The 14,917-nt window shown below is 33.3% G+C and overlaps 1 protein-coding gene across 2 annotated transcripts in view; it reads left to right on the top strand.

Annotated features, from left to right (window-relative positions):
* ZC2HC1A (zinc finger C2HC-type containing 1A) overlaps positions 1–14,917 on the top strand; it is a 52,729-nt gene that overhangs the window by 34,740 nt on the left and 3,072 nt on the right. Inside the window, exons 8-9 of one of the 2 annotated variants that reach the window (XM_059166164.1) lie at positions 3,247–3,354; positions 10,470–13,063. In XM_059166164.1, coding sequence (XP_059022147.1) covers positions 3,247–3,354; positions 10,470–10,635 — 274 coding nt within the window. In that variant the 3' untranslated portion in view covers positions 10,636–13,063. Of the gene's footprint in view, positions 1–3,246; positions 3,355–10,469; positions 13,064–14,917 lie in introns of those variants that run through there. The other variant, XM_059166165.1, reaches the window with a different exon arrangement.

Raw genomic sequence — 14,917 nt, 5'->3', positions numbered from 1 at the left:
TCAGGAGTCGAATGCTTAACTGACTGTGTCACACAGTCACCCCTTAGGAGTAATATGCTCAAATAGAAGAGTACAGGGGATATTATGCCATACATAATATGTAATATTGCTGTATTATTTTTTAGTTAGGATGATTAATTATAAAAAGGCAGAAAACAAAGAGATTTTAGAGAATATTCAGTCTAGGGATTTTCAGTCTTTTGGTTAAATTGCTACAAATTCCACATAAAATGGGGAAAAAGATATGACACTCTCCTCTGTACTGGCACAGAAAGCTGAAAACAGAGGTGAGTGGCAAGGGCAGTCACCTTGGAACTCTTCCATAGAAGTCTAAAGGGTTTTCTAGATGGGGCTCTAATACCAACTCTGGCTCTCCCATTTTAAAATGATGAAATTTGAATCAGATAAATTACTTATTAAAGTTGAAAAATATATTATTAAACAGAGTTCACTTAGTTAACTTTTATTTTTTTTTTTTTAAGATTTTATTTATTTATTTGACAGATCGCAAGTAGGCAGAGAGGCAGGCAGAGAGAGGGGGAAGCAAGCTCCCTGCTGAGCAGAGAGCTCGATGTGGGGTCAGTCACAGGACTCTGGGATCATGACCCCAGCCAAAGGCAGAGGCTTTAACCCACTGAGCCACCCAGGTGCCCCTCTTAGTTAGCTTTTAAACCAGCTCCTACTACAGCATTGTCTTACCACATACGAAAAGAAGGATTAATTTAATTAAATAGAAAATAAAGTTGGGAGAAACCTTTAAAATATTAGCAGCACCCATGTGTTATTTTTAAGTAGTTCATGATAAATCATACGAGGAAGAATTTGTGCCCTGAGCCATTTTTCTTAGTACTGTTGTTGTTCTCTAGTCTCTCTGAAATGTGTTTCAAAGAAACACTGATTAACAATAAGGTGGAGTAAGTATAATTCCAAAATTAAACCTTCTTTTTGTTATTTTTTGACCTAGAACAAGCAGACTGCAGGTACAGAATAAGGGTAGCATTTTTCAAACTCTGGACAGGAACAAAAAAGTGTTGACCATGTGAGATTATGTCAACATGTTTTAAGTACTGATCAAGACTGTTCTTACCAATCTCTTAAGAATGGTTCCCTATGCTCAGATTCCACCTCTTAGAAACAGTTACTAAAAGTACATAATAGGTAGTTAAGAATGATGGTTACTGATGATAATCTTATTTTCTCTAATTTTTCTCTTCTTTTTTTCTCCCCCTACTTTTTATTTTCTAATTCTTTTTTTTTTTAAGCATTATTTTCTAATTCTTTGAATAACTTCATAGATATGGTGAGGTTATGTGTCTATATCCATAGGTGTATTTGTATTATCTGTGTATCTCATGTACATATTAAATGAAGGTGATAGGATTTCTAACAAGGCTTTGTTCTAGAGCCAAAAAATAAAAAATTTGTCCTTTCTAGTTCTCTTACAACTCTCACTGGAGGAATTGCTATTGTTTGGCAGTGATTTTCTTAGAGATTGAATTCCTGAAAAGGTACTATAGCAGTTCAACTTCCTAGAGGGCTATTTAAGAGTAGAGTATATGTCATGGTTAGACTATCAGCAGGCATTTGAAGAGGGCCAGGGTAACCCAATCATTTACCAAGATGGTTCTAGTCAAAGTTTAGAAAAAATTTGAAGTAACTATTCAAAGCAGCCTCTCTTTGAACAACAGACAGCATTCCATATTGAATATAATAAGATTTGTAATATGACCCACCTAAATTCAGGTTCAAATACTGTAGCCTTGTAATAGCTTTGTAGCTTACATAATTTCTCTAATATGATTTTCTTCAATTTTAAAACGGGAATAATATCTTCTGAGATTGCTATGAAGATTAAACCAAGTAAAGTATTCATAGTACCTGGCATCATATTTGGCATTCAAAAAATAGATGTAGTTATTAACCTGCGTGTATTTTGGAGGTGGCTATGTAGAATTTTCAGACTCTCCAGCTTTGCTTTTATAAAGGGGAAAAATTTCAGCCATAGTTGAAGAACTTACAATCTAAAGGAGTTTTAAAAAGTATTCTGTTTGTTGCTATAACACAATATTGCATATCTCTGAAATGAAAAGATTTGACTAAATCTCTAAAGAGGAACTAGCTCTTTATTTACCATATGACCCCAAGTTCAGCAACATACTGGATGTCACCTTGGTTGTTACTTAACCACTCTTTGCCTCAGTTGCCTCATTTCTAAAATGGAGTTATTAATACTACTTAATCCATTGGATTATTATGAGGAGGAAGTAACTTTATATATGAAAGCAATTAGAAATCTGTACCAAATGTAGTAATAAGCAACATTTTGTCAATGTTGACTAGAAACAGTATCAATATCGATAATAGTAATAATAGTATCATCATCAACTATTCTAAATGTTCATATAAATTGCAGTTGGTATCCACAATTTCTTCTAAGGTAAGTGATGATAGTCATACTTTATAAATAGGGGAACTTGGATACAGGTTGGCCACTACCTCCATATTAGTCAGTAGCAATTGGGATTTGAATCCAGATTCATCTGAATTTCAAATCCTATACTTTTACCATTGTACCATCATTCAACCCTCTGAGCTTTCTTTGTTTCCTGAAATTTCATAAAGGGAATTAAGTGATAATCCAACCAGAAATCCTCTACTAGTAGCAGATAGCCCAGGCTGTATACTTGGCGAGATTAAGTCTTAAAAGGGAAAATTATATTAACCCATTTATTTTAGTTGCTATTTCCAAAAACAGGCTTTCATAAATTGAAAATTATTAAAATGGTTAGCCTATGGTTTTTTCTTGGATTTAACCATATCTCATAATATATAACATTATTTAACAGTTATTCATAGGCATTTAACAAGATACCTCTCTATTTTGAAGGAATTATAGATTTAAATTTTTAAAAACCTAATGCCTGTCAGGATTATTGACTTAAAATTTCATGTAAAGCATATGTGTGTACACACACGTATATATATATATATATATATATATATATATATATATACGGTTTTTAAAATTAATTTTATTTACAATCAAGTTAATGTTAGTAAATGCAAAATGCTTTGGTTTATCCTTTGTTTTAACTACTGTTGTTTTCAGATTTAAAATAATTCAGTTTTACTCTTTTGAATTCACCTTTCTACAGCTTCAAAATTAATCATGTAAATAAGCAATATAAGAAATAAATGCTTGCTATTCAATACCTTTTCATTATGCCATCTCTTTCTCTCTTCTAGAACTAACATCAAACCTCGGAATTCCACACCACCAAGTTTGGCAAAAAATCCTTCCTCAGGTGTGGTTACAAACAAAAGAAAAACATATACTGAGAGCTACATAGCCAGGTATGTTTAGTTCTGAGAGTCTATTAATTAAAATAAAAATGAATATATGTAGTCTTCTAAGGACCAAATACAAAATATGTATCAGGCTTTTAATAGAAAATCTGATTTTTCCTTTGCTGTATGATTTATTTTCACTTTAAGCTGTACACTAAATAGTTTGGGCATAAATGATTTTTTTTCATAAATGATATTTTTCTAGACCTTGTATTATTATTGTCAATGCTTGAGAACAGTTTGTTCAGTTTTACTGCATTCATTTGTGTTCTATATCTTAATTTTAAGTGTAACATGATTATTTTTACCTCTGCAAATTGAGTAATAGACCCTTTAGACTGGCATTATAATTTTCAGCAGTATTTAAATTTACTTAAATTACCTGCTGAGCTTGTGATTATCCATGTACTTCCCTTTCTTATCTGTCACAGTATTTGTACATCTGACATTCGCTCTCTTTAAGTATAAAACAAATCATTCCAGTTATATCTATATATCTATATATCTATATCTCCTTATTATAGAAAGTTTTAAGGCAGTATACAGAGATCCATGACCTACAGTGAGATAAAATATTATACAAAATTGAAAATATGAAAAGGAAAAATGAGAATTAAGAGCTAAAGGAAAAAGAAGGAATAACGTTAGTCCCCAAAATATGTGTCATGAGATGCTGTATACAGGCTAGGTTTTGGCCATAAATTGGATCCAAATTTGTAGTGGCCAGAGTACAGGAATAGTTAGTTACATGATTCATGTTGTATTAAAAAAAAAAAAAATCATTTCTCTGTGAGAGTACACCTAGTTCTGAGACTTCAAAAATCTGCCTATGAATTCTCATGGAGTCACTGGATAATTTATTATGATTTTTAAATTTTTATTTTATTTACTTTCAAGTAATTAACACATAGCATATTATTAGTCTCAGAGGTAGAGTTCATTGATTCATCAGTCTTATATAACACCCAGTACTCATTACATCCCGTGCCCTCCTTACTGTCCCATCACCCAGTTAATTCATCTCCCTGCCCATCTCCCCTCCAGCAGCCCTCAGTTTTTTTTCCTATGTTCAAGAGTCTCTTATTGTTTGTCTCCCTGTCTGATTTCGTCTTGTTTTATTTTCCCCTCTCTTCCTCTATAAACCTTTGTTTTGTTTCTTAAATTCCACATATGAGTTCTTAAATTCCACATGAGTGAGATTATGTAGTTGACTTTCTCTGATTGACATATTTCACTTAGCAGTTCCATCCACGTCATTGCAAGTGGCAAGATTTCATTTTTTGATGGCTGAGTAATATTCCAATTTGTAACACACACACACACACACACACATACCCCACATCTTCTTTACCCATTCATTTGTGGACATCTGGTCTCTTTCCATAGTTTGGCTCTCATGAACATTGTTTCTATAAACATAGGGATGTAGGTGTCTCTTCTGATCACTACTTTTGTGTCTTTGGGGTAAATCTCTGGTAGTGCAATTGCTGGGTCCTAGGGTAGCTTCTCTATTTTCAACTTTTTGAGGAACCTCCACAATATTTTCCAGAGTGGCTATACCAGCTTTGATTCCCACCAGCAGTGTGAGAGGGTTTCCCTTTCTCCTCATCCTCGCCAACATCTGTTTTTCCCTAACTTGTTAATTTTAGCCATCCTGACCAGTGTGAGGTGATATATCATTGTGGTTTTGGTTTGTATTTCTCTGATACTGAGTGATGGTAAGCATTTTTTCATGAGTCTGTTGGCCATCTGTATGTCTTCTTTGGTGAAATGTCTGTTTGTGTCTTCTGCCCATTTCTTGGTTGGATTATTTGTTTTTTGGGTGTTGAGTTTGGTAAGTTCTTTATAGATTTTGTATACTAGACCATTATCTGATAGGACATTTGCAAATATCTTCTCCCATTCTGTTGGCTATCTTTTGGTTTTGTCGACTGTTTCTTTTGTGCAGAAGCTTTTTATCTTCATGAAGTCCCAATAGTTCATTTTGCCTTTGTTTTCCTTGCCTTTGGAGATGTAAGAAGTTGCTGCAGCTGAGGTCAAAGAGGTCACTGCCTGTGTTTTCCTCTAGGATTTTAATGGATTCCTGTCTCACATTTAAGTCTTTCATCCATTTTTGAGTCTGCTTTTGTGTATGGTACAAGGAAATGGTCCAGTTTAATTCTCCTGCATATGGGTGTCCACTTTTCCCAAGAACATTTGTTGAAAAGACTGTCCTTTTTCCATTGGGTATTTTTTTCCTGCTTTGCCCAAGATTGGTTGACCATAGAGTTGAGGGTCCATTTCTGGGTTCTCTATTCTGTTCCATTGACCTATGTGTCTGTTTTTGTGCCAGTACCATACTGTCTCGATGATTACAGCTTTGTAATATAGCTTGAAGTCCGGAATTATGATGCCACCTACTTTGGTTTTCTTTTTCAACATTCCTCTGGCTATTTGGGGTTTTTTCTGGTTCCATACAAATTTGGGGATTATTTGTTCCAGTTCTATGAAAAAAGTTGATGGTATTTTGGTAGGAGTTGTACTGAATGTATAAATTTCTCTAGGTAGCTTAAACATCTTAATATTTGTTTCTCCAACCCATGAACATGGAATGTTTTTCCATTTCTTTGTGTCTTTCTCAGTTTCTTTCATGGTTAGGTTTATTCTTACGGATCTTATGGGTTTTGGTGCAGTTATAAGTGGGATCAATTCCTTAATTTATCTTCCTTCTGTCTTATTGTTGGTGTACAGAAATGCAGCTGATTTCTGTCCATTGTTTTTATATCCTGCCACTTTGTTGAATTATGTATGAGTTCTAGAAATTTTGGGGTGGAATCTTTAGGGTTTTCCACATGGAGTATCATGGCATTGTGAAGAGTAAGAGTTTGAAGAGTCACTGGATAATATAACAGATAACTTTTTTCCTCTGGTTTTATTGAGAAGTAATTATCATACATCAATGTATAAGTTTAAGGCATACAGCATGATGATTTGATTTACATATATTATGAAATGATTACCATAGTAAGTTTGGGTAACACCCATCTTCTCATACAGATATAATAAAAAGAAGGAAAAAGGTAAAAAAAAAATTTCTCCATTGAGAACTTTTAGAATTTACTCTCTTAGCAATGTCCCTATCACACAGCAGCATTAGCTATAGTCATTGTGTTGCATATTACATCCCTTGTACCTGGTTTATCTCCTAATTGGAAGTTTATACCTTTTGACCACCTTCCACCAATTCACCTTCCCCATTCAATGGATAACTTCTTAATTAAAATCTCTACTATAAGTATGACAATGCATTTCATAATATGTTTTTTTAAGATGCCCTCAATACAGGTCTATAACATGATATCCTATGATTCACCAAAATTTGCTGTGATATATATGTGCTATATGTAACTATATATGTTGTCTACTTTCGTTATAAGTATAAAACATATACAGCTATCCATTATTCAGATTTAATCCAGGGATAGATTTTTAAATATTCAGGGTTTTAGCTGTCAGTCTTGGTTGTTGCCCTTTAGAAAGAAGCACCTGTGGAACTTTCTAAAAATGAACATGTCCACGTCCTTCCCAGAGAGATTTTGATTTCTTTGGTTTGGATTTAAAAAATTTTTTTTTAAAGATTTTATTTATTTGACAGAGATCACAAGTAGGCAGAGAGGCAAGCAGAGAGAGAAAGAGGAGGAAGCAGAGAGAGAGAGAGGAGGAAGCAGAGAGAGAGAGAGGAGGAAGCAGAGAGCCCAATGTGGGACTCGATCCCAGAACCCTGAGATCATGACCTGAGCTGAAGGCAGAGGCTTAACCCACTGAGCCACCCAGGCGCCCCTGGATTTTTAAAATTTTAAGAGTAATGATTATGCATAACAAAGGATGAGAACCATAAAGGAATAGGTGAAATGCTACCTTTGCAGATAGATTCTTTCATAAATAGTGTTTGTTTCACCTAAGGCTTTGATACATTTTAAATATTAAAGAAGTGAACTTAATGTTTCTTGGGCTCCCAAAGCTGGCTTGCTGTGTTGTTGTATATCTGGAGCCTTGTGTTTTGAATCCATGCTGAATGTAGGATTAACATCTCTCATAAAATGGGAAACTTAATAAATACATGTGCTTAAATAAAAAATTCATCTTATCTTTCTAAAGAGGTAGACAAATGAAGTGACAACAGGCAGGGGCAAAAATCCCATTAAAAATGAGTTTGAATTCTTTTTTGTTTTCTTTTATTTCTTTCTTTTTAAATGGTTAATATGTGATAGTAAGCCCTGAACCTTGTTCACTTGACTTACTACACTACCCAGATAGAATAATTATAACCACAACAGATGAAGAAATTTCACAGATTTATTTTTCTGGAAGTGTGTTAGGCTACATTTTCTGGATAGTCCTTCCACCAAAAACACCTAGAAATGTTACACAAAATGGGGCAAATATCCTTCTAAATGTGTAGCTTAGCTCTCAGAAAAGTAAGGGAAACTTCCACAGGTAAGTAAATAAAGGAAACCAGAGGTCAGCTTGGTAACTTAACTCTGACATTGCACTTACATTTGAGATTTTGACTGATCTTGCCTACTTAAATTCTTGAATTTTAGTGTCATTTTGGGAGAGAGGACAGTGATTTCTTAGACTTGCACAAAGTGGAGATTTAGAAACTCAGCTTTCCCTTCCCGTCTCCTCATGCCCCTTCCCCTAAAGCAGGGCTCTTGAAATGTCCATTAAGAGGTTGTCTTAGGCTTGGCTAGAGGTAATCACATGGTAAAATATGACATTAGGATTATTTATAGGAAATAGGAAATGCAGTAGGCAGTGTCTAGTGTTACTCTTTCCTGGGAGCCCTTGCCCAAGTCCTGGAGCTGGTTTTCTTTGACTGTCCAAGTGACAGCTTAGGTATGAGAGAACAAGATCTTAACAGATGTGTGTAGGATCAGTTTAATTGGAAATTCTGTGTCCCCAAAGGGAACCAGTTTCTCTTGTAACAGCCCTGTAGACATAGCTTTCAGGTTGCCTTGAGGGATGTCTAATTTCTGTGGATTGCGTGTAAGTACTGTTGCCTAGAAACACAGCTGGCATTCCATCTTTTGAAAGGTTTTCATTAAAGAAAGCTAGGAAGTTATCCCCATGTTAGATATGACCAAAGAACCAGAAAAAGAGTTCTCTTTATGTTGTACTATATATATTAAAATAGAAACGATTATAACTGATATTCTTGTGACATTTCTGCTTTTTAAAGAAAATGCTTCTTAAATGTCACCATTGAACATGAGGACTGATATAGGATTCTATAATCTACATTTTATCAGTGACATTCCTTTTTATTCCTGATTTTCTAAGTGTTTTTTTAAAATAAAAAATAGGTGGTGAATGTTATTGGATATAATATATATATGTATATATATATGTAAAATCAATATTTTTAAATCCCTGAATCTGTTTATGTGATAAATTATATTAATAGACTTCCTAATGTTAAATCAGTATTATTTTCTGGAATAAATCTGAAGTGTCTTGAATTGCATATGTTTGTAGATTGTGCTTGCTAAAATTCTTGGAGATTTACATGCATTTCCAAGTTAATAGTTGTTGATTATAATTTTATATTCTCTTAGTCTGAATATAATAGTTTTACTGACCTTCGAAAAGAAATTGCGGAATGTTGTTTTTCAACCCCCTCTGCTGGAAAAGCTTAGTAGGAAACTTACCATGATTTTTTCTTAGTATTTTATTTATTTATTTAATAGAGTGTGAGAGAGAGAGAAGGCATGAGTGGGGGAGAGGGGCAGAAGGTGAGGGAGAAGCAGACTCCCTGCTGAACAGGGCTCTATTCCAGGGTCCTGGGATCATAACCTGAGCTGAAGGCAGACATTTAACAGACTGAGCCACTCAGGTACCCCTAGAACTTGCCACGTAAAATTACTATGAGTCCACTGTGTGTGTGTGTGTGTGTGTGTGTGTGTGCGCGCACGCACGCGTGCGCGTGCACACACGCCTGCACATGCTCACTGATGAGGTATGTTAATTACTGATTCAGTCACTTTAATAATTCTGTCTATTTAGTGTTATAGTTGGTTTGAAATCAATTTTCATAAGATATTTTTCTACAAAAGTTTTCACTTCATCTCAGTTTTAAATTACTAGCATAGAATTGTTCTTATAATTTTATATTTCTGCTATCTATATCTGTAGTTCTATCCTTTCATTCTGAGTATTGTTTATTCCTTTTTTATTGATCAATCTTGAAAGTTTACTTTATCATTTTAAAAGGACCAAATATTTTACTTTATTTATCTTCTTTACATATTACTCATTCATTCATTTACTCAATAAAAGTATTTACTGAGAGATGAGTTTATGTCAGGTACTTCTCTTGATCCTAGACTTAGAGCAGTAACAAAATAGATAAAGATCCCTGCACTTGGGGTACTCACAGTCTTATGGAGAAGACAAGATGTAACAAAAATGACATATATTGCATGTTGGGTGGAAAACAATAAAGCAAAAGGGGACACAGTTTAGAGTGGCAGTGAGTGTCCAGAGCCATGAGGATTGCAGTACAGGGGATGAAGGATGAAAGAATTTGAGTGTGTATAACCAAATTAGACCAAAGGACCTAACAAGATTCAACCTGAGTAATGATGAGAATTCAAGTGAAAAGACTCCATGGATACAGTGAAAATAACATCACACATTGGGAGAAGTTTTATATATATATATATAGTTTTATAATAGATGTAATAATATATACATATTTATTAAATTATATATTTGGAAGAAAGATGTCCGTCTTTCCTCAGGGCAAGGTTCCAGTTTTCTTTTTAGTGATAGTTTTACAGAAGGGACAGTATAAATTTCCATTCTATTCCCATTGTAGTATATGCCTAATACATTGAACAGATGGAAAGTGTGGTGGTATTTGCTCATGAAAAATTCTCATAAGCAGGGACAAATATAATGCCAAAGAAAATATTTAGTATTTCATTATTAACTAAAAGGGGTTTTAAAATTTGAACTAGAAAAAATATTAAAACTAAGCAAGCTTGTACTTATACTTAGTGTTAAGTACTGTTTTCTAAGGGTTATGAAAACTGCTGACAAGAACTTGTGTTTCCACTTTTCTTCCTGTGCTCCTTCAGGCCAGATGGAGACTATGTATCTTCACTTAATGGCGGAAACAGTAAAGTCATGGAAGGAAATTCAACAGGACACTTACCAAAATTCTGCCATGAGTGTGGGACTAAATACCCTGTAGAATGGGCAAAGTTTTGCTGTGAATGTGGCATTCGAAGAATGGTTCTGTGAATAGAGCCCCAAAAAAGCTAAGTCCAGAATTTTACGACTGTTGCTGCTTGGACAGCTAGAGCACTTCCTTTAGTGATTTTATGCTAAAATTATTCAAAATACTTTTTTCAGCAAGTTTTGGAGCATAATTCTTTGGCTGTGAAATGTGTGTGTATATATATATGAATGTGTACATATACTGTATATAATAAATACCTGATACCCCAAACTGTGCCATTCAAGGAAATAGTCACTCATCTGTCAGAGAATAATTTCAAGTGGAATCATTAACTTAGGTATTACTTTTCTGTTAACAGTTGTTGAAGCACATTAAGCATACCTTCACAAAATCAAATGCTAGTGCTCAGCCCTTCAAGCTTTAGGATGATAGTTACTTTGAGGAAAAGTCAGAACAAACATTTTTATTATTGGTGCCTATTTTCACGTAATATAAGATTGGATGCTTGGAATTTTGCAAACGAAGAGAGTATTTTCAGTTGCAGTTAGTTATGTAAGGTCATTTTCCTGTAGAGCTGTTTTACAGTTAATTTTATAAATATTTTTAAAAGAGAGGAATTCAACCTCTACAGGTCTATGTTGTCCTTTACTCGATATATCATTAATTATATAATTTAGAGATCTTTATTTATTCTTTAAAATGTAATTATGCAATTTCCTTTTCAGAGACAGACTAAAAAATATAAATGTATTTTATTCTAGTTATAACTTAATGACTTTTTTTTACCTCTGTGTGTTAGTTGAATGTATATTCTTTCTATTTCTATTGTGTCTCCATATTTCACTTTTTTCTTTTTCACTGCCTCATGTCTGAGGAGTTTTAGTTTACTACTTCCTTATTTTTGCAAAGTTTGAAAATAATTATTTAATGTAAGAGGCACAAGATTTCTTGCAAAATTCTACATGTTCATTTCTGTGTCTGAATTTAGAAGAAATTATTTTAATGGATTTCAAAGCAAACCACCTGACCCTAATAAATAATTTGGATAATTAATCATTAATGCAGGGCATGCAGGTAAAAAGTATTATTTTTTGATTTCCCTTGAAGTATAGTTAGATGTAGTGATGAGTTGGCTAGGGTCTAATTTTTCCTACTTATATTTTCTGTTTAGTGTTTAATATTGAAATACCATTCACATCACAGTAAAAAAAAAACAAAAACTGAAAATGTACTGCTTTAATGCACAGCTGACTTATGTAATAAACACTCACAAAAACTTAATTATACTTTAACTTTGGCTAAAGTACAGCTTTTAATTGTTATCACTTTCAATGTGACAGTATTTAGTAGTAGATTCTTTGATTGCCTGTGCAGCCCAGGCAATAATTCCTTAGTAATTTCTGTTGAATGGAGAGAAAACAGCTTTGATCTTATAAAGGTGTAAGCAAATCTTCTATAGGCCATTTCTAATTTCTCATTTATTATTATGATCAACTGTGTAAGGGTTAATGTAGAAATTTGTGGCTTTTAATTTTCTCTGAAATTTATTTATGCTTATACTTTATAATAGTATTCATTAGTGTTTTTGGTTTTGGTTGTTGTTGTTATTGTTGTTTTCCATTCAGGCAAGGGATGTAAACTTTGAGGTAATAGGAATTGTCATTTTATGTATCTTATAGTTTCTTTCCTGACTTTTCATTAACTTTTTTAAACTGATTGTCTTTATTTAGTCATTGGTCTAAAAAAAAAGAGTCCATTAACTAGATTAAACTTTAATTAATTTAGGAGAATAATGTACATAAATTAGATTTTCATTTCAATGATATATGTTATTCTGTCCTGTTATAAATCATACAAAGAACTTTCAACTTTGTTTTCCCTGGAACTAAGCATTATTTTTCATTTTCCAAGTTTGTTTTTGTTTTTTTTTAAGACCATATAATTTTTACCCAAGGAAGGAGTAGGTAAATGAGCTCAAAGTGGCACATGTTTGTTTCTCACAAAATTTTGCAGTAGCCAGTAAATGTTATAATGTACTACATGGAAAATGAGTTGGTAAAAAATCATCCAATTCTAGAACCCAGAGATTATTATAAACAGTAAGTAGGTGAAGTACACTTATGAATTATGAAACATGTTGTGACAGTGTATTTAAATGCATTTTTGTATTACTTACATATATTATTCTCACATTGATTTGTTGTACAGTAGTTCTGTTTATAAGAAATTTTCCTAGATCTATGCATCATTTACTTTTTTATTTATTTTCACAAGTATTTGCAGTGTGGTAGAATTAAAAAAAATGATTGTAAGCTTAAATTAAAAATGTAAAAATTGCTTATATATTATTCTGAAAGTCATTAGCTTGAAAAATAAGATTAGTATGGTTGCTGTTGTCTCTTGTCCACTCTGTTTTTTATTACAAATACTGTCTTCATTTTTGAACCAATTCAATAAAGACAGAAAGCAAAAAAAAAAAATTTTCAGTTGGTCTTTATTGACGTCTTAGCTTTTAACCAGACATAGGTAGTAGAAAGATAAAAGTACACTGAAATCTGAAGAAAATATTCTAAGTCAAAATTCAGATTCTTTTAATGAGATAGTAGCTTTTCATTGGCAGGTTTTTTGTGCCATCAGCTTTTGAAGAAATTGCTATTATTTTGTAGAATTGAAGTGTTTTATGGCATCTAAGTATTACAAATAATGTTTCATTACAAGATTTCTAAGACAGAAAAATTTTCTTTATTCTAGTAAAATATAGCAGTTAAAAACATTAGTGAAGTCAAGGTTAATAGGAAACATTGTGGATATTTCTAGTCAGGTAATACACAGTTTAATGGCAAACAGTACTGGTTTGTGATCAATACTTAGTGATTTAGATGATCATATTTAAAATTTTAAACAGTAGTTGTCTCTAGTAAAAATACAATCAAATTAGACATGTTTGGTTTGTATTCAATCTTCCCTGGGCTAGAGGCGAATACTTTTACCATGAATAGAAGCTCAGGGAATGAAAAATAATAGAAGAGGTACTTAATTACAAAGAAATCTTGTTTCTTTATTTGCGTTGCAGGTATATATGTATTTTATATACTGGATGTATTTTTAGTACTAAGGTAGGTTAACTTTTCCTGACTATATTATTGAATAGAGCAGTGGAAAAATCATTAAATCTGATTTAAGGATAGCCACACTTTCATTTAGAAATTTTTGAGATTACTACTGTCAGAATACTCATAGATAATATTGCCTGGTTTATATGTGAACTGCTTTTTGCCACTAGAGGGTGCTTTTAGATAATTTAATATTGCCAGCTTCCAATTCTTATTTTAAAGGCCTCTCAGCAATATAGGTATGAGAATGATACCATGATGTTACAGAGATTTATAAAAGACAGTTTTTATTTTGTTGTGATTTTAGTAATTCATATGTTGATTTTTTTAAAAAAAGATTTTATTGATTTATTTGAACAGAGAGAGAGATCACAAGTAGGCAGAGAGGCAGGCAGAGAGAGAAGGGAAGCAGGCTCCCTGCGGAGCAGAGAGCCCAATGTGGGGGTCTATCCCAGGATCCTGAGATCATGACCTGAGCTGAAGGCAGAGGCTTTAACCCACTGAGCCACCCAGGCGCCCCTCATATGTTGATTTTTAAGAATCTTAGTCTAGGGGTTCCTGGGTGGTTCAGTAGTTAGGCGTCTGCTTTCGGCTCAGGTCATGATACCAGGGTCCTGGGATTAAGCCCTGCATCAGGCTCCCTGCTCATCCGGAAGCCTGTTTTTCCCTCTCCCACTCCCCCTGCTTGTGTTCCCTCTCTTGCTGTCTCTTTCTCTGTGTCAAGTAAATAACAAAGATCTTAAAAAAAAAAAAAAAAACCTTAGCTCATTTTGAGTACCAGGGGGTAGTAATTAATAGAAATGTTTAATATTTCCCCTCACAATATTTTGTTAGCCAATTTGTGCATCTCAAACATATTACTCAAATATTACCAGATACTCCTTGTACTATTACTTTAGTATTTCATCTTAGTTGCACATTTCCTTTTAAGATAATTTTTTCAATCATTTAACCCAACTTAATGATATCAAATATAGGAGAGTGACATCTACTTATTATTTTTTTATTATTTTATTTTAATTCCATTTAGTTAATATGTAATGTTATATTAGTTTCAGGTATACAATATAGGGAGGGATCCAATACTTATATACATCACCCAGTGCTCATCACAAGCGCACTCCTTAATCCCCATCACTTGTTTCATCCATCCCCCATCCCTCACACCTTCCCTATAAAAACTGTCAGTTCTTTATAGTTAAGAGTCTGTTTCTTGATTTGTCTCTCTCTC

The sequence above is a fragment of the Mustela lutreola genome, chromosome 3, assembly GCF_030435805.1.
Source record: "Mustela lutreola isolate mMusLut2 chromosome 3, mMusLut2.pri, whole genome shotgun sequence".
Classification (NCBI taxonomy): Eukaryota; Metazoa; Chordata; class Mammalia; order Carnivora; family Mustelidae; genus Mustela; species Mustela lutreola.
The sequence above is the reverse complement of the archived record's forward strand: the minus strand, read 5'-3'. Positions and strand labels throughout refer to the sequence as shown.